Source organism: Oncorhynchus tshawytscha, linkage group LG26 (genome assembly GCF_018296145.1).
Source record: "Oncorhynchus tshawytscha isolate Ot180627B linkage group LG26, Otsh_v2.0, whole genome shotgun sequence".
Classification (NCBI taxonomy): domain Eukaryota; kingdom Metazoa; phylum Chordata; class Actinopteri; order Salmoniformes; family Salmonidae; genus Oncorhynchus; species Oncorhynchus tshawytscha.
The window spans coordinates 53,441,056-53,469,050 of NC_056454.1; the positions used below are offsets into that span (position 1 = coordinate 53,441,056).

General features: G+C 37.4%; 1 protein-coding gene and 1 long non-coding RNA gene across 3 annotated transcripts in view; one reads left to right on the forward strand and one right to left on the reverse strand.

Moving 5' to 3' along the window:
* Positions 1-263: 263 nt before the first annotated feature.
* LOC112225690 lies at positions 264-6,838 on the reverse strand. Its single transcript, XR_002949636.2, has 3 exons — positions 6,712-6,838; positions 6,517-6,613; positions 264-339 (listed from the first exon to the last, which is right to left on the reverse strand). It is a non-coding gene; the product is annotated as an uncharacterized LOC112225690 (long non-coding RNA).
* The window catches only part of nme9 (NME/NM23 family member 9), a 37,629-nt gene continuing 15,893 nt past the window's right edge, over positions 6,260-27,995 (forward strand). For both annotated transcript variants that reach the window (XR_006080070.1, XM_042306890.1), the window contains exons 1-10: positions 6,260-6,497; positions 6,610-6,667; positions 6,919-7,022; positions 7,125-7,196; positions 7,514-7,630; positions 7,780-7,846; positions 7,942-8,117; positions 8,252-8,406; positions 9,298-9,494; positions 9,823-9,967. Coding sequence is in view for 1 of the 2 variants with exons in the window: in XM_042306890.1 (XP_042162824.1) it covers positions 6,465-6,497; positions 6,610-6,667; positions 6,919-7,022; positions 7,125-7,196; positions 7,514-7,630; positions 7,780-7,846; positions 7,942-8,117; positions 8,252-8,406; positions 9,298-9,494; positions 9,823-9,967 (1,124 nt within the window). In the remaining variant the exon portion in view is untranslated. The remainder of the gene's footprint in view (positions 6,498-6,609; positions 6,668-6,918; positions 7,023-7,124; positions 7,197-7,513; positions 7,631-7,779; positions 7,847-7,941; positions 8,118-8,251; positions 8,407-9,297; positions 9,495-9,822; positions 9,968-27,995) is intronic.

Below are 27,995 nucleotides of genomic sequence, written 5' to 3' on the forward strand. Positions count from 1 at the left end.
GGGGTCACCCGTCCATCGGTCTTTTCTTCAGTCATATGGGGGGTTCACCCGTCCATCTGTCTTTTCTTCAGCCATAGGGGGGATTCACCCGTCCATCTGTCTTTTCTTCAGCCATAGGGGGGTTCACCAGTCCATCGGTCTTTTCTTCAGCCATAGGGGGTTCACCAGTCCATCGGTCTTTTCTTCAGCCATAGGGGGGTTCACCAGTCCATCGGTCTTTTCTTCAGCCATAGGGGGGTTCACCAGTCCATCGGTCTTTTCTTCAGCCATAGGGGGTTCACCAGTCCATCGGTCTTTTCTTCAGTCACATGGGGGGGTTCACCAGTCCATCGGTCTTTTCTTCAGTCACATGGGGGGGGGTTCAAGCCATTTTATGTCACGTTATATTGTTGATACTTTTCATAACTTATTGCACATTCAAAAGTGGGATTTAATGTTATTCACTCAAGAATAGTATTTAAATGTTATTCACCACCATATTTTGTTTCATTTAATTTATTTAACCTTTATTTAATGCTGCAAGTCAGTTAAGAACTAATTCTTATTCACAATGACGGCCTACCAGAAGGCCTCCTGCGGGGACGGGGGCTCGGATTTAAAAAGAACAAGTGAATTAAATAAAAATATAGGACACAAAACACATCACGACAAGAGAGACAACACTACATAAAGAGAGACCAAAGACAACAACAGCGTGGTAGCAACACCACATGTCAGTAAGAGTGTCCATGATTGAGTCTTTGAATGAAGAGATGGAGATAAAACTGTCCAGTTTGTGTGTTGGTTGCAGCTCGTTCCAGTCGCTAGCTGCAGAGAGGAGCGACCCAGGGATGTTTCTGCTTTGGGGACCTTTAACAATGTTACTGGCAGAACGGGTGTTGTATGTGGAGGATGAGGGCTGCAGTAGATATCTCCGATAGGGGGGAGTGAGGCCTAAGAGGGTTTTAAATGTCAATTTTAATGTACTGTATGTACGAGGACCAGCTGACTTGGCAAACTCTGGGGTTTAATATGTTGAGATAAGTGTAATTGAAAAGTCAACATGGAATATATACCCTAAACTGTTCGTCGTAACCCATTCGGCTGTTTTCAGCCCTCTAGCAAAATACAATGCATTCAGAAAGTATTCAGACCCCTTGACTTTTATGTTGTTGTCTTAGGTCTTTATGTAGTGTTGTGTTGTCTCTCTTGTCTTAATATGTGTATTGTCCTATATTTTTATTTTTAATCCCAGCCCCCGTCCTTGCTGGAGGCCTTCTGGTAGGCCGTCATTGTGAATAAGAATGTGTTCTTAACTGACTTGCCTTGTTAAATATACATATATAATATAATAATTACAATAAGAAAGAAGTACTTGTGTTTCCTGCTGGAATAGGCTACTGAGTCATCACTTCAATCACTGAATTAAATATGAACAATACGTATATGAACTGAATATGCTTCTCAACAACAGCCAATGTTTATTTTTTTGAATGAGTTTTACCTGCAGTCTAATCTGACTACTGTCAATCTAATGCGTTCATAATAACACAAGACTACATCAACGATACACTGAAGTTACAGGCTATATATTCAATGTGTTTTGACAGCTCCAGGTAAACTACACAAGTGGCACAAATAGATTTGCAAGGACTCCAGTTATATAGTCATTCCAACATATTTATTGTATCAAATGGTAGCCAACAAATGGTAGCCAACAAATGGTAGCCAACAAATGGTAGCCACCCCCCCCCCCAGTCAACATTAGAATTAAGCAATAAGGCACGATGCGGTGTGGTATATGGTCTGTATACCACGGCTAAGGGCTGTTCTTCGCACGGCGCAACACGGAGCACAGCCAGTAGCCGTGGGTTAGCGGTATTTTTCCAATATACCACAACCCCCCGAGGAGCCTTATTGCTATTACTGGTTACCAATGTAACTAGAGCAGTAAAAATATATATTTTTTGTCATATCCATGGTATATGGTCCGATATACCACGGCTGTCAGCCAATCAGCATTCAGTGCTCGAACCACCCAGTTTATAATGCAGTTTAAACCACCTCCAGGTGGATTAATGTAACCGCTGTCAGCCAATCAGCATTCAGTGCTCGAACCACCCAGTTTATAATGCAGTTTAAATCACCTCCAGGTGGATTAATGTAACCGCTGTCAGCCAATCAGCATTCAGTGCTCGAACCACCCAGTTTATAATGCAGTTTAAACCACCTCCAGGTGGATTAATGTAACCGCTGTCAGCCAATCAGCATTCAGTGCTCGAACCACCCAGTTTATAATGCAGTTTAAACCACCTCCAGGTGGATTAATGTAACCGCTGTCAGCCAATCAGCATTCAGTGCTCGAACCACCCAGTTTATAATGCAGTTTAAACCACCTCCAGGTGGATTAATGTAACCGCTGTCAGCCAATCAGCATTCAGTGCTCGAACCACCCAGTTTATAATGCAGTTTAAACCACCTCCAGGTGGATTAATGTAACCGTTTTCCAGTCCTTCGTCTGTATTATTTCTTGATGTGCATCAGTTCTAGTGTTTATTATGGAAAAAGGTTTGGAAATCTCCATAATGACAATCTAAATAGCCTAGCTACAACTGGTGAAAAGTTGTCACAACGTGCACAGGTGCTGCTCTAGCGACTCAGCCAATAACAATAGTGCTCTCAACACACACACACACACACACACACACACACACACACACACACACACACACACACACACACACACACACACACACACACACACACACACACACACACACACACACACACACACCACTCACACCACTCACTCAGCCACAGCCTGTTCACTGCCTGACAGTCAGCAGCAGGTCACAGTGATATATATATATATATATATTGTAAGAAACAACATTGAAAGAGCCTCAAAATTTGCAACCAGTACATTTTCCCCAGCGACATCCGTTTTCAAAGTATCCCAATTTGTATGTAAAACCTAGAACATGGCAACACTGCCCTATGTCTTGAGATGCAATGCAATTACGTTGCAGGCAATTTGTTGGTGGTGACACACGTAGCAACCCAGATGCAATATAAATTGGTCCAGATTGTTTCGTACGGCATCGGTTTAAGGCTGCCATTATACGACGCAACTTGTGTGCACGTTTAGTTGCTTCGTGAAACACACACACACACACACACACACACACACACACACACACACACACACACACACATACACACCTCCCCACGTTTAGTTGCTTCGTGAAACACACACACACACACACACACACACACACACACACACACACACACACCTCCCCACCTTTAGATGCTTCGTGAAACACCCACACACCCACACACCTCCCCATGTTTAGTTGCTTCGTGAAACACACACACACACACATACACACCTCCCCACGTTTAGATGCTTCGTGAAACACCCACACACACACCACACACACACCTCCCCATGTTTAGTTGCTTCGTGAAACACCCACACACACACACCACGTTTAGTTGCTTCGTGAAACACCCACACACCCACACACACCCCCACGTTTAGTTGCTTCGTGAAACACCCACACACACACACACACCTCCCCACGTTTAGATGCTTCGTGATACACCCACCACACACACACACACACACACCTCCCCACGTTTAGTTGCTTTGAAACACACACACACCTCCCCACGTTTAGTTGCTTCGTGAAACACACACACACCTCCCCACGTTTAGTTGCTTCGTGAAACACACACACACACACATACACACCTCCCCACGTTTAGATGCTTCGTGAAACACCCACACACACACACACACACACACCTCCCCACGTTTAGTCAAACACCCACACACACACACACACCTCCCCACGTTTAGTCACTTCATGAAACACACACTTGCAACTCGCTTGCATCCAGTTGACACGTTTCAACTTCATGTAATCAGAGCTGCAAGCAACAAAACAAACACCTGTGTTACATGATCTATTCTAAAATGTAATCTTGATATATACTCTGTCTGTTAGGTTTATGTACTCTTCTACATATTTGTATTTGTTGTGTTCATTATAAAAAGAAAAAAATATATTAAATACAATTTTAAAAATATCCAGGTTCAGAGTTCAACCCAGCTGTCAGGTCAACCCAGCTGTCAGGTCAACCCAGCTGTCAGGTCAACCCAGCTGTCAGGTCAACACAGCTGTCAGGTCAACCCAGCTGTCAGGTCAACCCAGCTGTCAGGTCAACCCAGCTGTCAGGTCAACCCAGCTGTCAGGTCAACCCAGCTGTCAGGTCAACACAGCTGTCAGGTCAACCCAGCAGTCAGGTCAACCCAGCTGTCAGGTCAACACAGCTGTCAGGTCAACCCAGCTGTCAGGTCAACCCAGCTGTCAGGTCAACCAGCTGTCAGGTCAACCCAGTTGTCAGGTCAACCCAGCTGTCAGGTCAACCCAGCTGTCAGGTCAACCCAGCTGTCAGGTCAACCCAGCTGTCAGGTCAACACAGCTGTCAGGTCAACCCAGCAGTCAGGTCAACCCAGCTGTCAGGTCAACCCAGCTGTCAGGTCAACCCAGCTGTCAGGTCAACCCAGCTGTCAGGTCAACACAGCTGTCAGGTCAACCCAGCTGTCAGGTCAACCCAGCTGTCAGGTCAACCCAGCTGTCAGGTCAACCCAGCTGTCAGGTCAACCCAGTTGTCAGGTCAACACAGCTGTCAGGTCAACCCAGTTGTCAGGTCAACCCAGCTGTCAGGTCAACCCAGCTGTCAGGTCAACCCAGCTGTCAGGTCAACCCAGCTGTCAGGTCAACCCAGCTGTCAGGTCAACACAGCTGTCAGGTCAACCCAGCTGTCAGGTCAACCCAGCTGTCAGGTCAACCCAGCTGTCAGGTCAACCCAGCTGTCAGGTCAACCCAGTTGTCAGGTCAACCCAGTTGTCAGGTTAACACAGCTGTCAGGTCAACACAGTTGTCAGGTCAACCCAGTTGTCAGGTCAACCCAGCTGTCAGGTCAACCCAGCTGTCAGGTCAACCCAGTTGTCAGGTCAACACAGCTGTCAGGTCAACCCAGCTGTCAGGTCAACCCAGTTGTCAGGTCAACCCAGCTGTCAGGTCAACCCAGCTGTCAGGTCAACCCAGTTGTCAGGTCAACCCAGCTGTCAGGTCAACACAGCTGTCAGGTCAACCCAGTTGTCAGGTCAACCCAGTTGTCAGGTTAACACAGCTGTCAGGTCAACACAGCTGTCAGGTCAACCCAGCTGTCAGGTCAACCCAGCTGTCAGGTCAATCCAGCTGTCAGGTCAACCCAGCTGTCAGGTCAACACAGCTGTCAGGTCAACCCAGCTGTCAGGTCAACCCAGTTGTCAGGTCAACACAGCTGTCAGGTCAACCCAGTTGTCAGGTCAACACAGCTGTCAGGTCAACCCAGCTGTCAGGTCAACCCAGTTGTCAGGTCAACACAGCTGTCAGGTCAAGCCAGCTGTCAGGTCAACCCAGCTGTCAGGTCAACCCAGTTGTCAGGTCAACACAGCTGTCAGGTCAACCCAGTTGTCAGGTCAACCCAGCTGTCAGTACTGAGCAGCACAACCCACGTTGACAGAACAGAGACTAGTATAACAGTAGATGTATGGGAAATGACTGCACAAGGTTTAGCAGTCAAGAAATATAATTACGAATAGAACCCAAAGCTCTCCCTGACCAGTTTCCACTGAAATTGTCCACCATGAATAATAAATAAAATTTGACTATAACTAGTGATAACTAGCTAAATTGTATTGGCTGCAGAGACACACAGAGATAATAGCAGGGTTTTTTAAAATAGATTTTTGTATTTATTTTGTATTTTATTTTAATTTTGGTATTTTATTTTTATTATGAACACAACAAATACAAAAAAACAGAAATCTACAAACAAGAGTACATAAACCTAACAGACAGGGATTTTACATATCAAGATTCATTTTCTATTTGTTAAATACTTTTATGGTGAGTATTGCTTTTTAGTTTTTACATTTACTGATCATTTCAAAATAATATTTCAATTCTATCTTAAATAATGTGAAGATGGGTTTGTTCTGCGCCCACTTCATTTTATGGACAAAGAATCTTCCATGAAAGATAAACAAATGAACAATGAAAGTTAAATCAGGGTCCATATCATTTGGTTCAAAATAAAACATAATATCAGAGTCGTTCAAATGAACATTAATAGTTGTTTCTTATAAAATAAAATCTTGTAACTCAAACCAAAATCCTGTGAAAGCAGGTTGTGGCGCCGCTCGGTGGCGAGTCCATAGATGCCTTGAAGAAGAGCGGTGCTCAGCAACGAGAAGGCAAACAAGCTGTGGCACGAGAGCTGGTAGAGTTAACTCGTTCAATAGTCTGGAAAGTTACCCCTCTCAACTCAACTTCCAAAGACTTTTTTTGTTTGTTTTTGCTTGCAAATGACGTTTGGAGATTTATTGTTTTAAAAAGAATTGTGTTCTCAGATGGTACATTAATAAGATGGCTGGCAAAAAGAAAGAAGTCAGCTTGCAGGTCAGTCGGTCAAACATACCTTTTATAGCAGAGATCCAAGTTGGGTGTGAAAGGCAGTGTGATGAGACTGTAACGTTTGCTAACACTGCTGTTCTGGTACTACTTTCTCCAGGCGTCTGTCGCAAACCAAGAGCAATGGGATGAGATGCTTGCAACGAAAGGTTTAACAGGTAAGAATGATGTGTTTTGTTGTATATTACGTTTTCTTACTTACTACGTGTAGCCGTTTCACTCTGGCTGTATGTTGTGACTTGTTTTGTTTCATTATTGCATTGAAAACGTACGTCTTACTCGGTTTATTCATAGAGGAATGTATCATTCACATCCACTGCGTGCTGCTGCCCCCATGTGTTCATGCTGCTTACTGCAGGATGTGCCGACATCGTGTTTACTTCCTGTCCTGTGTCTCTGTCCCCTTCAGTTGTAGATGTGTACCAGCAGTGGTGTGGTCCATGCCGAGCTGTTGTCAGTTTACTGAGGAAGATCAAAAATGAACTGGGAGATGACTTGTTACATTTTGCCACAGTAAATACAACAGACAAATATCCTTCAATCTAGAATTACATTTCTGAAAACATTATATTGAAAAAAAGGCTTTTGTTTAAATGGAACTGTTTTTTCTTGAAGGCAAAAGCTGACAGTATCGATGCTCTAGAAAGGTACAGGGGGAAGTGTGAGCCCACCTTCCTGTTCTATGGGGTAAGTCTTGATCTCTCTCTCTCTCTATTTCTCTCTCTATTTCTCTCTCTACTTCTTTCCCCAAAAGTGTTGATCTGGAATTGTGCAGGTCTGTAGATGTTCTGTGTGTCGGTGGATGCATCTCTGTGTTACTTTCACCATTCATTCATTATTATCAAATCAAGACCTGTTCAGCTACAATCTATACAAATATACAAGTAGTGTTCTGTCTGCAGCAGATTAAGATAAACTCAACCACAGCTTGAAATGTCTCTGGGGGCTGGCTAACGCTCCTCTCCTCTAGAGGATGGTGACCCAAACCTCTGTATCTGGCTCAGGGGGGGGAGATGGTCTCAGTGCTGCGGGGGGCTAACGCTCCTGTCCTCCAGAGGATGGTGTTGGAGGAACTGGCCAGAGAGAAGACTGTCCTGGAGGAGGGAGGGGAACGCAGAGTGGTGAGTCAAAACCGACACACACACACACAAACACACACATGCACTTACAAACAGCAAGGTACACTCAAATATTCATACATGCTGATTGCTTGAGAGTTGAAAAAGGACTGACCTGTAGGATGCACTCTTTGCTATTCTGTGTTGTTCAGGTGAAAGATGAAGGTTTGATAGATGAAGACGAGGAGGAGGAGGATCAAAGTGATGAAGATACACTTGGTACTGTAGCTACTCATTCACCTTACATGTGTCATTTGTTCATTTTCTGTCAACTTTAACCAGTGTTTTACAGCCAAGTGACTCTCTGTCTGTAGTTCCAGACAGTAAATCATACACGGTGGCCATCATCAAACCAAACGCTGTGGCTCATGGCAAAACTAGTGAGATTATCATGAAGATTCAGGATGCCGGGTTTGAGATCCTAGCCCAAGAGGAAAGAACGCTGAGTGACTCTGAAGCACGAGATTTCTACCAGAACAAAGTTGGAGAGGTCAGTAGATTTCTACCAGAACTGAACAGAGAGTATTTTGGGAGCCAAATGCCTCTTTTAGGTGAAAGGAGCTAAAAGATCTGTCTCACTGAAAATACTGGGAATGCCCATCACTATTACCTGTGTGTTCCCAGGCCTGTTTTGAAGACCTGATCCAGTTCATGTCCAGTGGCCCCTCTCACGTCCTGGTGGTCTCTCAGAGGGAGGGGTCAGGTAATGTGGTGCCAGCATGGAGGGAGTTCATTGGTCCAGCAGACATAGAGGAAGCCAGGAGGGATAAACCTGAGAGGTACAGTTAAAAATATGACTTCTAATCCAGAAACACAGTCCTAATCCAGAAACACGGTCCTAATCCAGAAACACAGCCCTAATCCAGAAACACAGTCCTAATCCAGAAACACGGTCCTAATCCAGAAACACATTCCTAATCCAGAAACACATTCCTAATCCAGAAACACATTCCTAATCCAGAAACACAGTCCTAATCCAGAAACACGGTCCTAATCCAGAAACACATTCCTAATCCAGAAACACATTCCTAATCCAGAAACACATTCCTAATCCAGAAACACAGTCCTAATCCAGAAACACAGCCCTAATCCCAGAAACACAGCCCTAATCCCAGAAACACAGTCCTAATCCAGAAACACAGCCCTAATCCCAGAAACACAGTCTTAATCCAGAAACACATTCCTAATCCAGAAACACAGTATTTATACAGGAACAGGACACGGGCACAATAGTCAATGATCATAATATTAAAGTAACATATATTCAGTACAAACATTTGAGGGTTTTTAATTTTAATAGTGGTATGTATCTGTGTACAACACATACATGCTTAGTTTGAGGGCTGTGTGGACATTCACTTCACTGAATGAAGATGGCATGTATCTACACAGATTGTTGCTCCAACAGAACAGACACACCCAAGGCACCGTTCCTCTCCTAACTATCCTCACTGGTCACCAGCAGAGTAACCATCTGTCCTCCTATTTTCCTTCCCTTCCCTTCCTCTACCCTCTCCTCCTCCCTCTTCTCTCCTCCTCCCTTTTCTCTCCCCTCTTTCAACCTCTCTCTTCTCTCCCTTCCTCCATACCTTCCTCTCACCTCCTCTGTCTCCTCTCACTCCTTCCCCTCCTCTCCTCCCTCCCTTCCGCCTCCCTCCTCCCTCCCCTAGCCTACGTGCCCAGTATGGCAGTGAAACCCTGTTCAACTCGCTCCACGGTAGTGACGACAGCCATCAGGCCAGGAGGGAGCTGGCCTTCTTCTTCCCCAGCTTCAGGACTTCTTCCCGGGCAGAGCAGCACGAGGAGGAAGGGCGAGTGGAGAGGACACTGGCTCTCATCCGACCTAACCTCTCCAGGGAGAGCAAAGGTGGGCGCATGCCAATTACTGTACACAACACACGTCTGTTTCTAAAATCAGCTTAACAGCATCACAGGGCTGTATGCAGTGAAGAAGTCATTTGCGTTCTGAGATTTTCACGGTTTCATCCTCACACCGTTAAGTCATTTATTAGCGATTCCTCAAAATGTTTTTCTGACAACTGAAAGAAATATCAGAAATAGTCATTAGTCAAGCATCATTTTGATGACCTTTTCTAAAGTATTCTGTTCTGTTCTGAGGCTGGTTCAGTATGGTTTTCTATTCTAGATCTGGTCTGGTCTCCATGAGGCTGGTTCAGTATGGTTTTCTGTTGCAGATGAGATCTGGTCTCGTATCCATGAGGCTGGCTTCACTGTGTCTCTCCAGAGAGAGGTGATATTAACAGAGGAACAGGCCAGACGGTTCTACAAACGACATGTTGACCAGGACTACTTCCCTGCCCTACTGCACAACATGACCAGGTAACCATCTGACCATTGAAACACAAGAGAACTACAATATCAAAGCAAGATCACAAATCAAAAAACAATTTGGCACTCACACAAAATCAGTGGTCTTTATAAGATCTCATCCCTATTATTCCCCCCTAGTCTATTATTCTCTAGTCTATTATTCCCCCTAGTCTATTATTCCCCCCTAGTCTAATATTCTCTAGTCTATTATTCCCCTAGTCTATTATTCCCCCTAGTCTAATATTCTCTAGTCTATTATTCTCTAGTCTATTATTCCCCCTAGTCTAATATTATCTAGTCTAATATTCTCTAGTCTATTATTCTCTAGTCTATTATTCTCTAGTCTATTATTCTCTAGTCTATTATTCCCCTCTAGTCTATTATTCTCTAGTCTATTATTCTCTAGTCTATTATTCTCTAGTCTATTATTCCCCTCTAGTCTATTATTCTCTAGTCTATTATTCTCTAGTCTATTATTCTCTAGTCTATTATTCCCCTCTAGTCTATTATTCTCTAGTCTAGTATTCTCTAGTTTATTATTCCCCTCTAGTCTATTATTCTCTAGTCTAATATTATCTAGTCTATTATTCCCCCTAGTCTATTATTCCCCTCTAGTCTATTATTCTCTAGTCTATTATTCTCTAGTCTAGTATTCTCTAGTCTATTATTCCCCTCTAGTCTATTATTCCCTCTAGTCTATTATTCCCCTCTAGTCTATTATTCCCTCTAGTCTATTATTCTCTAGTCTATTATTCTCTAGTCTATTATTCTCTAGTCTATTATTCTCTAGTCTATTATTCTCTAGTCTATTATTCTCTAGTCTAATATTCTCTAGTCTATTATTCTCTAGTCTATTATTCCCCCTAGTCTAATATTATCTAGTCTATTATTCCCCTAGTCTATTATTCCCCCTAGTCTATTATTCCCCTAGTCTAATATTATCTAGTCTATTATTCCCCTCTAGTCTATTATTCTCTAGTCTATTATTCTCTAGTCTATTATTCTCTAGTCTAGTATTCCCCTAGTCTATTATTCCCCCTAGTCTATTATTCCCCCTAGTCTAATATTATCTAGTCTATTATTCCCCCTAGTCTATTATTCTCTAGTCTATTATTCCCCCTAGTCTAATATTATCTAGTCTATTATTCCCCCTAGTCTATTATTCTCTAGTCTATTATTCCCCCTAGTCTAATATTATCTAGTCTATTATTCCCCCTAGTCTAATATTCTCTAGTCTATTATTCTCTAGTCTATTATTCCCCTCTAGTCTATTATTCCCCCTAGTCTAATATTATCTAGTCTATTATTCCCCTAGTCTATTATTCTCTAGTCTATTATTCTCTAGTCTAGTATTCTCTAGTCTATTATTCTCTAGTCTATTATTCCCCCTAGTCTAATATTATCTAGTCTATTATTCCCCCTAGTCTAATATTCTCTAGTCTATTATTCTCTAGTCTATTATTCCCCTCTAGTCTATTATTCCCCCTAGTCTAGTATTCTCTAGTCTATTATTCCCCCTAGTCTATTATTCCCCCTAGTCTAATATTATCTAGTCTATTATTCCCCCTAGTCTATTATTCTCTCGTCTATTATTCCCCTCTAGTCTATTATTCCCCCTAGTCTAGTATTCTCTAGTCTATTATTCTCTAGTCTAGTATTCTCTAGTCTAGTATTCTCTAGTCTATTATTCCCCCCATGTCTATTATTCTCTAGTCTAGTATTATCTAGTTTATTATTCCCCTCTAGTCTATTATTCCCCCTAGTCTATTATTCCCCCCTGGTCTAATATTATCTAGTCTATTATTCCCCTCTAGTCTAGTATTCTCTAGTCTATTATTCCCCCCTAGTCTATTATTCTCTAGTCTAGTATTCTCTAGTCTATTATTCCCCCCTAGTCTATTATTCTCTAGTCTAGTATTCTCTAGTCTATTATTCCCCCCATGTCTATTATTCTCTAGTCTAGTATTCTCTAGTCTATTATTCCCCCCTAGTCTATTATTCCCCCTAGTCTAATATTATCTAGTCTATTATTCCCTCTAGTCTATTATTCCCCTAGTCTATTATTCTCTAGTCTATTATTCCCCCTAGTCTAATATTATCTAGTCTATTATTCCCCCTAGTCTAATATTATCTCGTCTATTATTCCCCTCTAGTCTATTATTCTCTAGTCTATTATTCCCCCTAGTCTATTATTCCCCCTAGTCTATTATTCCCCCTAGTCTATTATTCTCTAGTCTAGTATTCTCTAGTCTATTATTCCCCCTAGTCTATTATTCTCTAGTCTAGTATTCCCCCTAGTCTATTATTCCCCCTAGTCTATTATTCTCTAGTCTAGTATTCCCCTAGTCTATTATTCTCTAGTCTAGTATTCTCTAGTCTATTATTCCCCTAGTCTATTATTCTCTAGTCTAGTATTCCCCTAGTCTATTATTCTCTAGTCTAGTATTCCCCCTAGTCTATTATTCTCTAGTCTAGTATTCTCTAGTCTATTATTCCCCCTAGTCTATTATTCTCTAGTCTAGTATTCCCCCTAGTCTATTATTCTCTAGTCTAGTATTCCCCCTAGTCTATTATTCTCTAGTCTAGTATTCCCCCTAGTCTATTATTCTCTAGTCTAGTATTCCCCTAGTCTATTATTCTCTAGTCTATTATTCTCTAGTCTATTATTCCCCCTGGTCTATTATTCTCTAGTCTAGTATTCCCCCTAGTCTATTATTATCTAGTCTAATATTATCTAGTCTAGTATTCTCTACTCTAGTATTCTCTAGTCTAGTATTCTCTAGTCTAGTATTCTCTAGTCTATTATTCTCTAGTCTAGTATTCTCTAGTCTAGTATTCTCTAGTCTATTATTCTCTAGTCTATTATTCCCCCTAGTCTATTATTCTCTAGTCTATTATTCCCCTCTAGTCTATTATTCTCTAGTCTATTATTCCCCCTAGTCTATTATTCTCTAGTCTAGTATTCTCTAGTCTATTATTCTCTAGTCTAGTATTCCCCCTAGTCTATTATTCCCCTAGTCTATTATTCTCTAGTCTATTATTCCCCCTAGTCTATTATTCTCTAGTCTAGTATTCTCTAGTCTATTATTCCCCCTAGTCTATTATTCCCCCTAGTCTAATATTATCTAGTCTATTATTCCCCCTAGTCTAATATTATCTAGTCTATTATTCTCTAGTCTAGTATTCTCTAGTCTATTATTCCCCCTAGTCTAATATTATCTAGTCTAGTATTCTCTAGTCTAGTATTCTCTAGTCTATTATTCTCTAGTCTATTATTCTCTAGTCTATTATTCTCTAGTCTATTATTCTCTAGTCTAATATTCTCTAGTCTATTATTCCCCTAGTCTAATATTATCTAGTCTAGTATTCTCTAGTCTATTATTCCCCCTAGTCTAATATTATCTAGTCTAGTATTCTCTAGTCTATTATTCCCCCTAGTCTAATATTATCTAGTCTAGTATTCTCTAGTCTATTATTCCCTCTAGTCTATTATTCTCTAGTCTATTATTCCCCCTCGTCTAATATTATCTAGTCTAGTATTCTCTAGTCTATTATTCCCCCTAGTCTAATATTCTCTAGTCTATTATTCTCTAGTCTAATATTCTCTAGTCTAATATTCTCTAGTCTATTATTCCCCTCTAGTCTATTATTCTCTAGTCTATTATTCCCCTAGTCTATTATTCCCCTAGTCTAATATTATCTAGTCTAGTATTCTCTAGTCTATTATTCCCCCTAGTCTAATATTATCTAGTCTAGTATTCCCCCTAGTCTATTATCCCCCTAGTCTAATATTATCTAGTCTATTATTCCCCCTAGTCTATTATTCCCCTCTAGTCTAGTATTCTCTAGTCTATTATTCCCCTAGTCTATTATCCCCCTAGTCTATTATTCTCTAGTCTATTATTCTCTAGTCTATTATTCCCCCTAGTCTATTATTCTCTAGTCTAGTATTCTCTAGTCTATTATTCCCCCTAGTCTAGTATTCTCTAGTCTATTATTCTCTAGTCTAATATTCTCTAGTCTATTATTCCCCTAGTCTATTATTCTCTAGTCTATTATTCCCCTAGTCTATTATTCCCCCTAGTCTATTATTCCCCCTAGTCTAATATTATCTAGTCTATTATTCCCCTAGTCTATTATTCTCTAGTCTATTATTCCCCCTAGTCTAGTATTCTCTAGTCTATTATTCCCCCCATGTCTATTATTCTCTAGTCTAGTATTATCTAGTTTATTATTCCCCTCTAGTCTATTATTCCCCCTAGTCTATTATTCCCCCCTGGTCTAATATTATCTAGTCTATTATTCCCCTAGTCTATTATTCTCTAGTCTATTATTCCCCCTAGTCTAATATTATCTAGTCTATTATTCTCTAGTCTATTATTCCCCCTAGTCTATTATTCCCCCTAGTCTATTATTCTCTAGTCTATTATTCCCCCTAGTCTAATATTATCTAGTCTATTATTCCCTAGTCTATTATTCCCCCTAGTCTATTATTCCCCTAGTCTATTATTCTCTAGTCTATTATTCCCCCTAGTCTAATATTATCTAGTCTATTATTCTCTAGTCTATTATTCTCTAGTCTATTATTCTCTAGTCTATTATTCCCCCTAGTCTATTATTCCCCTAGTCTATTATTCTCTAGTCTATTATTCCCCTAGTCTATTATTCCCCCTAGTCTAATATTATCTAGTCTATTATTCCCTAATATTATCTAGTCTATTATTCTCTAGTCTAGTATTCTCTAGTCTATTATTCCCCCTAGTCTAATATTATCTAGTCTAGTATTCTCTAGTCTAGTATTCTCTAGTCTATTATTCTCTAGTCTATTATTCTCTAGTCTATTATTCTCTAGTCTATTATTCTCTAGTCTAATATTCTCTAGTCTATTATTCCCCCTAGTCTAATATTATCTAGTCTAGTATTCTCTAGTCTATTATTCCCCCTAGTCTAATATTATCTAGTCTAGTATTCTCTAGTCTATTATTCCCCCTAGTCTAATATTATCTAGTCTAGTATTCTCTAGTCTATTATTCCCCTCTAGTCTATTATTCTCTAGTCTATTATTCCCCCTAGTCTAATATTATCTAGTCTAGTATTCTCTAGTCTATTATTCCCCTAGTCTAATATTCTCTAGTCTATTATTCTCTAGTCTAATATTCTCTAGTCTAATATTCTCTAGTCTATTATTCCCTCTAGTCTATTATTCTCTAGTCTATTATTCCCCTAGTCTATTATTCCCCCTAGTCTATTATTCCCCCCTAGTCTAATATTATCTAGTCTAGTATTCTCTAGTCTATTATTCCCCCTAGTCTAATATTATCTAGTCTAGTATTCCCCCTAGTCTATTATCCCCCTAGTCTAATATTATCTAGTCTATTATTCCCCCTAGTCTATTATTCCCTCTAGTCTAGTATTCTCTAGTCTATTATTCCCCTAGTCTATTATCCCCCATAGTCTATTATTCTCTAGTCTATTATTCTCTAGTCTATTATTCCCCCTAGTCTATTATTCTCTAGTCTAGTATTCTCTAGTCTATTATTCCCCCTAGTCTAGTATTCTCTAGTCTATTATTCTCTAGTCTAATATTCTCTAGTCTATTATTCCCCTAGTCTATTATTCTCTAGTCTATTATTCCCCTAGTCTATTATTCCCCCTAGTCTATTATTCCCCTAGTCTAATATTATCTAGTCTATTATTCCCCCTAGTCTATTATTCTCTCGTCTATTATTCCCCCTAGTCTATTATTCTCTAGTCTATTATTCTCTAGTCTATTATTCCCTCTAGTCTATTATTCTCTAGTCTATTATTCCCCCTCGTCTAATATTATCTAGTCTAGTATTCTCTAGTCTATTATTCCCCCTAGTCTAATATTCTCTAGTCTATTATTCTCTAGTCTAATATTCTCTAGTCTAATATTCTCTAGTCTATTATTCCCCTCTAGTCTATTATTCTCTAGTCTATTATTCCCCTAGTCTATTATTCCCCCTAGTCTATTATTCCCCCTAGTCTAATATTATCTAGTCTATTATTCCCCCTAGTCTATTATTCCCCTCTAGTCTAGTATTCTCTAGTCTATTATTCCCCTAGTCTATTATCCCCTAGTCTATTATTCTCTAGTCTATTATTCTCTAGTCTATTATTCCCCCTAGTCTATTATTCTCTAGTCTAGTATTCTCTAGTCTATTATTCCCCCTAGTCTAGTATTCTCTAGTCTATTATTCTCTAGTCTAATATTCTCTAGTCTATTATTCCCCCTAGTCTATTATTCTCTAGTCTATTATTCCCCTAGTCTATTATTCCCCTAGTCTATTATTCCCCCTAGTCTAATATTATCTAGTCTATTATTCCCCCTAGTCTATTATTCTCTAGTCTATTATTCCCCTAGTCTATTATTCTCTAGTCTATTATTCCCCCTAGTCTATTATTCTCTAGTCTAGTTATTCCCCCTAGTCTATTATTCTCTAGTCTATTATTCTCTAGTCTATTATTCCCCTAGTCTATTATTCTCTAGTCTATTATTCCCCTAGTCTAATATTATCTAGTCTATTATTCTCTAGTCTATTATTCCCCCTAGTCTATTATTCTCTAGTCTATTATTCTCTAGTCTATTATTCCCTAGTCTAATATTATCTAGTCTATTATTCTCTAGTCTATTATTCCCCTAGTCTATTATTCCCCCTAGTCTATTATTCTCTAGTCTATTATTCCCCCTAGTCTAATATTATCTAGTCTATTATTCTCTAGTCTATTATTCTCTAGTCTATTATTCTCTAGTCTATCTAGTCTATTCTCTAGTCTATTCTATTATTCTAGTCTATTATTCTATTATTCCCCCTAGTCTAATATTATCTAGTCTATTATTCTCTAGTCTAGTATTCTCTAGTCTATTTCCCCTAGTCTATTATTCTCTAGTCTAGTCTAGTCTATTCTCTAGTCTATTATTCCTAGTCTATTATTCTCTAGTCTATTATTCTCTAGTCTAATATTCTCTAGTCTATTATTCCCCCTAGTCTATTATTATCTAGTCTAGTATTCTCTAGTCTATTATTCCCCCTAGTCTAATATTATCTAGTCTAGTATTCTCTAGTCTATTATTCCCCCTAGTCTAATATTATCTAGTCTAGTATTCTCTAGTCTATTATTCCCCTCTAGTCTATTATTCTCTAGTCTATTATTCCCCCTAGTCTAATATTATCTAGTCTAGTATTCTCTAGTCTATTATTCCCCTAGTCTAATATTCTCTAGTCTATTATTCTCTAGTCTAATATTCTCTAGTCTAATATTCTCTAGTCTATTATTCCCTCTAGTCTATTATTCTCTAGTCTATTATTCCCCTAGTCTATTATTCCCCTAGTCTATTATTCCCCCTAGTCTAATATTATCTAGTCTAGTATTCTCTAGTCTATTATTCCCCTAGTCTAATATTATCTAGTCTAGTATTCCCCTAGTCTATTATCCCCCTAGTCTAATATTATCTAGTCTATTATTCCCCTAGTCTATTATTCCCCTCTAGTCTAGTATTCTCTAGTCTATTATTCCCCTAGTCTATTATCCCCATAGTCTATTATTCTCTAGTCTATTATTCTCTAGTCTATTATTCCCCCTAGTCTATTATTCTCTAGTCTAGTATTCTCTAGTCTATTATTCCCCCTAGTCTAGTATTCTCTAGTCTATTATTCTCTAGTCTAATATTCTCTAGTCTATTATTCCCCCTAGTCTATTATTCTCTAGTCTATTATTCCCCTAGTCTATTATTCCCCCTAGTCTATTATTCCCCTAGTCTAATATTATCTAGTCTATTATTCCCCTAGTCTATTATTCTCTTATTCCCCTAGTCTATTATTCCCCCTAGTCTATTATTCTCTAGTCTATTATTCCCCCTAGTCTATTATTCTCTAGTCTAGTATTCTCTAGTCTATTATTCCCCCTAGTCTATTATTCCCCCTAGTCTAATATTATCTAGTCTATTATTCCCCCTAGTCTATTATTCTCTAGTCTATTATTCCCCCTAGTCTAATATTATCTAGTCTATTATTCTCTAGTCTATTATTCCCCCTAGTCTATTATTCCCCCTAGTCTATTATTCTCTAGTCTATTATTCCCCTAGTCTAATATTATCTAGTCTATTATTCTCTATTCTATTATTCCCCCTAGTCTATTATTCCCCCTAGTCTATTATTCTCTAGTCTATTATTCCCCCTAGTCTAATATTATCTAGTCTATTATTCTCTAGTCTATTATTCTCTAGTCTATTATTCTCTAGTCTATTATTCCCCCTAGTCTATTATTCCCCTAGTCTATTATTCTCTAGTCTATTATTCCCCTAGTCTATTATTCCCCTAGTCTATTATTCTCTAGTCTATTATTCTCTAGTCTATTATTCCCCCTAGTCTATTATTCTCTAGTCTATTATTCCCCCTAGTCTATTATTCTCTAGTCTATTATTCTCTAGTCTATTATTCCCCTAGTCTATTATTCTCTAGTCTAATATTCTCTAGTCTATTATTCCCCCTAGTCTAATATTATCTAGTCTATTATTCTCTAGTCTATTATTCCCCTAGTCTATTATTCCCCTCTAGTCTATTATTCTCTAGTCTATTATTCCCCTAGTCTATTATTCCCCCTAGTCTAGTATTCCCCTCTAGTCTATTATTCTCTAGTCTATTATTCCCCTAGTCTATTATTCCCTCTAGTCTATTATTCTCTAGTCTATTATTCCCCCTAGTCTATTATTCCCCTAGTCTATTATTATCTAGTCTAGTATTCTCTAGTCTATTATTATCTAGTCTATTATTCCCCCTAGTCTAGTATTCTCTAGTCTATTATTCCCCCTAGTCTATTATTATCTAGTCTATTATTCCCCCTAGTCTAGTATTCTCTAGTCTATTATTCCCCTAGTCTATTATTATCTAGTCTATTATTCCCCCTAGTCTAGTATTCTCTAGTCTAGTATTCTCTAGTCTATTATTATCTAGTCTATTATTCCCCTAGTCTAGTATTCTCTAGTCTATTATTCCCCTAGTCTATTATTATCTAGTCTATTATTCCCCCTAGTCTATTATTCTCTAGTCTATTATTCCCCTAGTCTATTATTCCCCCTAGTCTAGTATTCTCTAGTCTATTATTCCCCCCTAGTCTATTATTCCCTCTAGTCTAGTATTCTCTAGTCTATTATTCCCCTCTAGTCTAGTATTCTCTAGTCTAGTATTCTCTAGTCTATTATTCCCCTAGTCTAATATTATCTAGTCTATTATTCCCCTCTAGTCTAATATTATCTAGTCTATTATTCCCCCTAGTCTAATATTATCTAGTCTAGTATTTCTAGTCTATTATTCCCCTCTAGTCTAGTATTCTCTAGTCTAGTATTCTCTAGTCTATTATTCCCTCTAGTCTAGTATTCTCTAGTCTAGTATTCTCTAGTCTATTATTCCCCTAGTCTAATATTATCTAGTCTATTATTCCCCCTAGTCTATTATTATCTAGTCTAGTATTATCTAGTCTATTATTCCCCTCTAGTCTAGTATTCTCTAGTCTAGTATTCTCTAGTCTATTATTCCCCTCTAGTCTAGTATTCTCTAGTCTAGTATTCTCTAGTCTATTATTCCCCTAGTCTAATATTATCTAGTCTATTATTCCCCTAGTCTAATATTATCTAGTCTAGTATTCTCTAGTCTATTATTCCCCTCTAGTCTAGTATTCTCTAGTCTATTATTCCCCCTAGTCTATTATTCCCCCTAGTCTAATATTATCTAGTCTATTATTCCCCTAGTCTAATATTATCTAGTCTAGTATTATCTAGTCTATTATTCCCCTCTAGTCTAGTATTCTCTAGTCTATTATTCCCCTCTAGTCTAGTATTCTCTAGTCTAGTATTCCCCTCTAGTCTATTATTCTCTAGTCTAGTATTCTCCTCTAGTCTCTTATTCTCTAGTCTATTATTCCCCTCTAGTCTATTATTCTCTAGTCTAGTATTCTCTAGTCTATTATTCCCCTCTAGTCTAGTATTCTCTAGTCTAGTATTCTCTAGTCTATTATTCCTCCCTAGTCTATTATTCCCCTAGTCTAGTATTCTCTAGTCTAGTATTCTCTAGTCTATTATTCCCCTCTAGTCTATTATTCTCTAGTCTAGTATTCTCTAGTCTAGTATTCTCTAGTCTAGTATTCTCTAGTCTAGTATTCTCTAGTCTATTATTCCCCCTAGTCTATTATTCTCTAGTCTATTATTCTCTAGTCTAGTATTCTCTAGTCTATTATTCCCCCTAGTCTATTATTCTCTAGTCTATTATTCCCCCTAGTCTATTATTATCTAGTCTATTATTCTCTAGTCTATTATTCTCTAGTCTATTATTCTCTAGTCTATTATTCTCTAGTCTATTATTCCCTCTAGTCTATTATTCCCCCTAGTCTATTATTCTCTAGTCTAGTATTCTCTAGTCTATTATTCTCTAGTCTATTATTCTCTAGTCTATTATTCCCCCTAGTCTAGTATTCTCTAGTCTATTATTCTCTAGTCTAGTATTCTCTAGTCTATTATTCCCCTCTAGTCTAGTATTCTCTAGTCTAGTATTCTCTAGTCTATTATTCCCCTAGTCTAATATTATCTAGTCTATTATTCCCCCTAGTCTATTATTATCTAGTCTAGTATTATCTAGTCTATTATTCCCCTCTAGTCTAGTATTCTCTAGTCTAGTATTCTCTAGTCTATTATTCCCCTCTAGTCTAGTATTCTCTAGTCTAGTATTCTCTAGTCTATTATTCCCCTAGTCTAATATTATCTAGTCTATTATTCCCCTAGTCTAATATTATCTAGTCTAGTATTCTCTAGTCTATTATTCCCCTCTAGTCTAGTATTCTCTAGTCTATTATTCCCCCTAGTCTATTATTCCCCTAGTCTAATATTATCTAGTCTATTATTCCCCTAGTCTAATATTATCTAGTCTAGTATTATCTAGTCTATTATTCCCCTCTAGTCTAGTATTCTCTAGTCTAGTATTCCCCTCTAGTCTAGTATTCTCTAGTCTAGTATTCCCCTCTAGTCTATTATTCTCTAGTCTATTATTCCCCTCTAGTCTATTATTCTCTAGTCTATTATTCCCCTCTAGTCTAGTATTCTCTAGTCTAGTATTCTCTAGTCTATTATTCCCCTAGTCTATTATTCCCCCTAGTCTAGTATTCTCTAGTCTATTATTCCTCCCTAGTCTATTATTCCCCCTCGTCTAGTATTCTCTAGTCTAGTATTCTCTAGTCTATTATTCCCCTCTAGTCTATTATTCTCTAGTCTAGTATTCTCTAGTCTAGTATTCTCTAGTCTAGTATTCTCTAGTCTAGTATTCTCTAGTCTATTATTCCCCTCTAGTCTATTATTCTCTAGTCTATTATTCCCCCTAGTCTATTATTCTCTAGTCTATTATTCTCTAGTCTATTATTCCCCTGGTCTATTATTCTCTAGTCTAGTATTCCCCCTAGTCTATTATTCCCCCTAGTCTATTATTCTCTAGTCTATTATTCCCCCTAGTCTATTATTCTCTAGTCTATTATTCTCTAGTCTAGTATTCTCTAGTCTATTATTCCCCCTAGTCTATTATTCTCTAGTCTATTATTCCCCCTAGTCTATTATTATCTAGTCTATTATTCTCTAGTCTATTATTCTCTAGTCTATTATTCTCTAGTCTATTATTCTCTAGTCTATTATTCTCTAGTCTATTATTCTCTAGTCTATTATTCCCTCTAGTCTATTATTCCCCCTAGTCTATTATTCTCTAGTCTAGTATTCTCTAGTCTATTATTCTCTAGTCTATTATTCTCTAGTCTATTATTCCCCCTAGTCTAGTATTCTCTAGTCTATTATTCTCTAGTCTAGTATTCTCTAGTCTATTATTCTCTAGTCTATTATTCCGTAGTCTAGTATTCTCTAGTCTATTATTCCCCCTAGTCTATTATTCTCTAGTCTATTATTCCCTAGTCTAGTATTCTCTAGTCTATTATTCCCCCTAGTCTATTATTCTCTAGTCTATTATTCTCTAGTCTATTATTCTCTAGTCTATTATTCCCTCTAGTCTATTATTCTCTAGTCTATTATTCCCCCTAGTCTATTATTCTCTAGTCTAGTATTCTCTAGTCTAGTATTCTCTAGTCTATTATTCTCTAGTCTATTATTCCCTAGTCTATTATTCTCTAGTCTATTATTCCCCCTAGTCTATTATTCTCTAGTCTAGTATTCTCTAGTCTATTATTCCCCCTAGTCTATTATTCTCTAGTCTATTATTCCCTAGTCTATTATTCTCTAGTCTATTATTCTCTAGTCTATTATTCCCCCTAGTCTAGTATTCTCTAGTCTAGTATTCTCTAGTCTATTATTCCCTAGTCTATTATTCTCTAGTCTATTATTCTCTAGTCTATTATTCCCCCTAGTCTATTATTCTCTAGTCTATTATTCTCTAGTCTATTATTCTCCCCTAGTCTATTATTCTCTAGTCTATTCTCTATTCCCCTCTAGTCTATTATTCTCTAGTCTATTATTCTCTAGTCTATTATTCTCTAGTCTATTATTCCCCTAGTCTATTATTCCCCTCTAGTCTATTATTCTCTAGTCTAGTATTCTCTAGTCTATTATTCCCCCTAGTCTAATATTATCTAGTCTAGTATTCTCTAGTCTATTATTCCCCCTAGTCTAATATTATCTAGTCTAGTATTATCTAGTCTATTATTCCCTCTAGTCTAGTATTCTCTAGTCTATTATTCCCCTCTAGTCTAGTATTCTCTAGTCTAGTATTCCCCTCTAGTCTAGTATTCTCTAGTCTAGTATTCCCCTCTAGTCTATTATTCTCTAGTCTATTATTCCCCTCTAGTCTATTATTCTCTAGTCTATTATTCCCCTAGTCTAGTATTCTCTAGTCTAGTATTCTCTAGTCTATTATTCCCCTAGTCTATTATTCCCCCTAGTCTAGTATTCTCTAGTCTATTATTCCTCCCTAGTCTATTATTCCCCCTCGTCTAGTATTCTCTAGTCTAGTATTCTCTAGTCTATTATTCCCTCTAGTCTATTATTCTCTAGTCTAGTATTCTCTAGTATAGTATTCTCTAGTCTAGTATTCTCTAGTCTAGTATTCTCTAGTCTAATATTCTCTAGTCTATTATTCTCTAGTCTATTATTCCCCCTAGTCTATTATTCTCTAGTCTATTATTCTCTAGTCTATTATTCCCCCTGGTCTATTATTCTCTAGTCTAGTATTCCCCCTAGTCTATTATTCCCCCTAGTCTATTATTCTCTAGTCTATTATTCCCCCTAGTCTATTATTCTCTAGTCTATTATTCTCTAGTCTATTATTCCCCCTAGTCTAATATTATCTAGTCTAGTATTCTCTAGTCTATTATTCCCCCTAGTCTATTATTATCTAGTCTATTATTCTCTAGTCTAGTATTCCCCCTAGTCTATTATTCCCCTAGTCTATTATTCTCTAGTCTATTATTCCCCTAGTCTAATATTATCTAGTCTAGTATTCTCTAGTCTATTATTCCCCCTAGTCTAATATTATCTAGTCTAGTATTCTCTAGTCTATTATTCCCCCTAGTCTAATATTATCTAGTCTAGTATTCTCTAGTCTATTATTCCCTCTAGTCTATTATTCTCTAGTCTATTATTCCCCCTAGTCTAATATTATCTAGTCTAGTATTCTCTAGTCTATTATTCCCCCTAGTCTAATATTCTCTAGTCTATTATTCTCTAGTCTAATATTCTCTAGTCTAATATTCTCTAGTCTATTATTCCCCTCTAGTCTATTATTCTCTAGTCTATTATTCCCCTAGTCTATTATTCCCCCTAGTCTATTATTCCCCCTAGTCTAATATTATCTAGTCTAGTATTCTCTAGTCTATTATTCCCCCTAGTCTAATATTATCTAGTCTAGTATTCCCCCTAGTCTATTATCCCCCTAGTCTAATATTATCTAGTCTATTATTCCCCTAGTCTATTATTCCCCTCTAGTCTAGTATTCTCTAGTCTATTATTCCCCTAGTCTATTATCCCCCTAGTCTATTATTCTCTAGTCTAGTATTCTCTAGTCTATTATTCCCCCCTAGTCTATTATTCTCTAGTCTAGTATTCTCTAGTCTATTATTCCCCCCATGTCTATTATTCTCTAGTCTAGTATTCTCTAGTCTAGTATTCTCTAGTCTATTATTCCCCCCATGTCTATTATTCTCTAGTCTAGTATTATCTAGTTTATTATTCCCCTCTAGTCTATTATTCCCCCTAGTCTATTATTCCCCCCTGGTCTAATATTATCTAGTCTATTATTCCCCTCTAGTCTAGTATTCTCTCGTCTATTATTCCCCCTAGTCTATTATTCTCTAGTCTATTATTCCCCCTAGTCTATTATTCTCTAGTCTAGTATTCTCTAGTCTATTATTCCCCCTAGTCTATTATTCCCCCTAGTCTAATATTATCTAGTCTATTATTCCCCCTAGTCTATTATTCTCTAGTCTATTATTCCCCCTAGTCTAATATTATCTAGTCTATTATTCTCTAGTCTATTATTCCCCCTAGTCTATTATTCCCCCTAGTCTATTATTCTCTAGTCTATTATTCCCCCTAGTCTAATATTATCTAGTCTATTATTCTCTATTCTATTATTCCCCCTAGTCTATTATTCCCCCTAGTCTATTATTCTCTAGTCTATTATTCCCCCTAGTCTAATATTATCTAGTCTATTATTCTCTAGTCTATTATTCTCTAGTCTATTATTCTCTAGTCTATTATTCCCCCTAGTCTATTATTCCCCCTAGTCTATTATTCTCTAGTCTATTATTCCCCTAGTCTATTATTCCCCCTAGTCTATTATTCTCTAGTCTATTATTCTCTAGTCTATTATTCCCCCTAGTCTATTATTCTCTAGTCTATTATTCCCCCTAGTCTATTATTCTCTAGTCTATTATTCTCTAGTCTATTATTCCCCCTAGTCTATTATTCTCTAGTCTAATATTCTCTAGTCTATTATTCCCCTAGTCTAATATTATCTAGTCTATTATTCTCTAGTCTATTATTCCCCTAGTCTATTATTCCCTCTAGTCTATTATTCTCTAGTCTATTATTCCCCTAGTCTATTATTCCCCCTAGTCTAGTATTCCCTCTAGTCTATTATTCTCTAGTCTATTATTCCCCTAGTCTATTATTCCCCCTAGTCTATTATTCCCCTCTAGTCTATTATTCTCTAGTCTATTATTCCCCTAGTCTATTATTCCCCTCTAGTCTATTATTCTCTAGTCTATTATTCCCCTAGTCTATTATTCCCCTAGTCTATTATTATCTAGTCTAGTATTCTCTAGTCTATTATTATCTAGTCTATTATTCCCCCTAGTCTAGTATTCTCTAGTCTATTATTCCCCTAGTCTATTATTATCTAGTCTATTATTCCCCCTAGTCTAGTATTCTCTAGTCTATTATTCCCCTAGTCTATTATTATCTAGTCTATTATTCCCCCTAGTCTAGTATTCTCTAGTCTAGTATTCTCTAGTCTATTATTATCTAGTCTATTATTCCCCCTAGTCTAGTATTCTCTAGTCTATTATTCCCCCTAGTCTATTATTATCTAGTCTATTATTCCCCCTAGTCTATTATTCTCTAGTCTATTATTCCCCTAGTCTATTATTCCCCCTAGTCTAGTATTCTCTAGTCTATTATTCCCCCTAGTCTATTATTCCCCTCTAGTCTAGTATTCTCTCGTCTATTATTCCCCTCTAGTCTAGTATTCTCTAGTCTAGTATTCTCTAGTCTATTATTCCCCTCTAGTCTAATATTATCTAGTCTATTATTCCCCTAGTCTAATATTATCTAGTCTAGTATTCTCTAGTCTAGTCTAGTCTATTATTCCCCTCTAGTCTAGTATTCTCTAGTCTAGTATTCTCTAGTCTATTATTCCCCTCTAGTCTAGTATTCTCTAGTCTAGTATTCTCTAGTCTATTATTCCCCTAGTCTAATATTATCTAGTCTATTATTCCCCCTAGTCTATTATTATCTAGTCTAGTATTATCTAGTCTATTATTCCCCTCTAGTCTAGTATTCTCTAGTCTAGTATTCTCTAGTCTATTATTCCCCTCTAGTCTAGTATTCTCTAGTCTAGTATTCTCTAGTCTATTATTCCCCTAGTCTAATATTATCTAGTCTATTATTCCCCTAGTCTAATATTATCTAGTCTAGTATTCTCTAGTCTATTATTCCCCTCTAGTCTAGTATTCTCTAGTCTATTATTCCCCCTAGTCTATTATTCCCCTAGTCTAATATTATCTAGTCTATTATTCCCCTAGTCTAATATTATCTAGTCTAGTATTATCTAGTCTATTATTCCCCTCTAGTCTAGTATTCTCTAGTCTATAATTCCCCTCTAGTCTAGTATTCTCTAGTCTAGTATTCCCCTCTAGTCTAGTATTCTCTAGTCTAGTATTCCCCTCTAGTCTATTATTCTCTAGTCTATTATTCCCCTCTAGTCTATTATTCTCTAGTCTAGTATTCTCTAGTCTATTATTCCCCTCTAGTCTAGTATTCTCTAGTCTAGTATTCTCTAGTCTATTATTCCCCTAGTCTATTATTCCCCCTAGTCTAGTATTCTCTAGTCTATTATTCCTCCCTAGTCTATTATTCCCCCTAGTCTAGTATTCTCTAGTCTAGTATTCTCTAGTCTATTATTCCCCTCTAGTCTATTATTCTCTAGTCTAGTATTCTCTAGTCTAGTATTCTCTAGTCTAGTATTCTCTAGTCTAGTATTCTCTAGTCTAATATTCTCTAGTCTATTATTCTCTAGTCTATTATTCCCCCTAGTCTATTATTCTCTAGTCTATTATTCTCTAGTCTATTATTCCCCTGGTCTATTATTCTCTAGTCTAGTATTCCCCCTAGTCTATTATTCCCCCTAGTCTATTATTCTCTAGTCTATTATTCCCCCTAGTCTATTATTCTCTAGTCTATTATTCTCTAGTCTATTATTCCCCCTAGTCTAATATTATCTAGTCTATTATTCTCTAGTCTATTATTCCCCCTAGTCTATTATTCTCTAGTCTATTATTCTCTAGTCTAGTATTCTCTAGTCTATTATTCCCCCTAGTCTATTATTCTCTAGTCTATTATTCCCCCTAGTCTATTATTATCTAGTCTATTATTCTCTAGTCTATTATTCTCTAGTCTATTATTCTCTAGTCTATTATTCTCTAGTCTATTATTCTCTAGTCTATTATTCCCTCTAGTCTATTATTCCCCCTAGTCTATTATTCTCTAGTCTAGTATTCTCTAGTCTATTATTCTCTAGTCTATTATTCTCTAGTCTATTATTCCCCCTAGTCTAGTATTCTCTAGTCTATTATTCTCTAGTCTAGTATTCTCTAGTCTATTATTCCCCTCTAGTCTAGTATTCTCTAGTCTAGTATTCTCTAGTCTATTATTCCCCTAGTCTAATATTATCTAGTCTATTATTCCCCCTAGTCTATTATTATCTAGTCTAGTATTATCTAGTCTATTATTCCCTCTAGTCTAGTATTCTCTAGTCTAGTATTCTCTAGTCTATTATTCCCCTCTAGTCTAGTATTCTCTAGTCTAGTATTCTCTAGTCTATTATTCCCCTAGTCTAATATTATCTAGTCTATTATTCCCCTAGTCTAATATTATCTAGTCTAGTATTCTCTAGTCTATTATTCCCCTCTAGTCTAGTATTCTCTAGTCTATTATTCCCCCTAGTCTATTATTCCCCCTAGTCTAATATTATCTAGTCTATTATTCCCCTAGTCTAATATTATCTAGTCTAGTATTATCTAGTCTATTATTCCCCTCTAGTCTAGTATTCTCTAGTCTAGTATTCCCTCTAGTCTAGTATTCTCTAGTCTAGTATTCCCCTCTAGTCTATTATTCTCTAGTCTATTATTCCCCTCTAGTCTATTATTCTCTAGTCTATTATTCCCCTCTAGTCTAGTATTCTCTAGTCTAGTATTCTCTAGTCTATTATTCCCCTAGTCTATTATTCCCCCTAGTCTAGTATTCCCCTAGTCTATTATT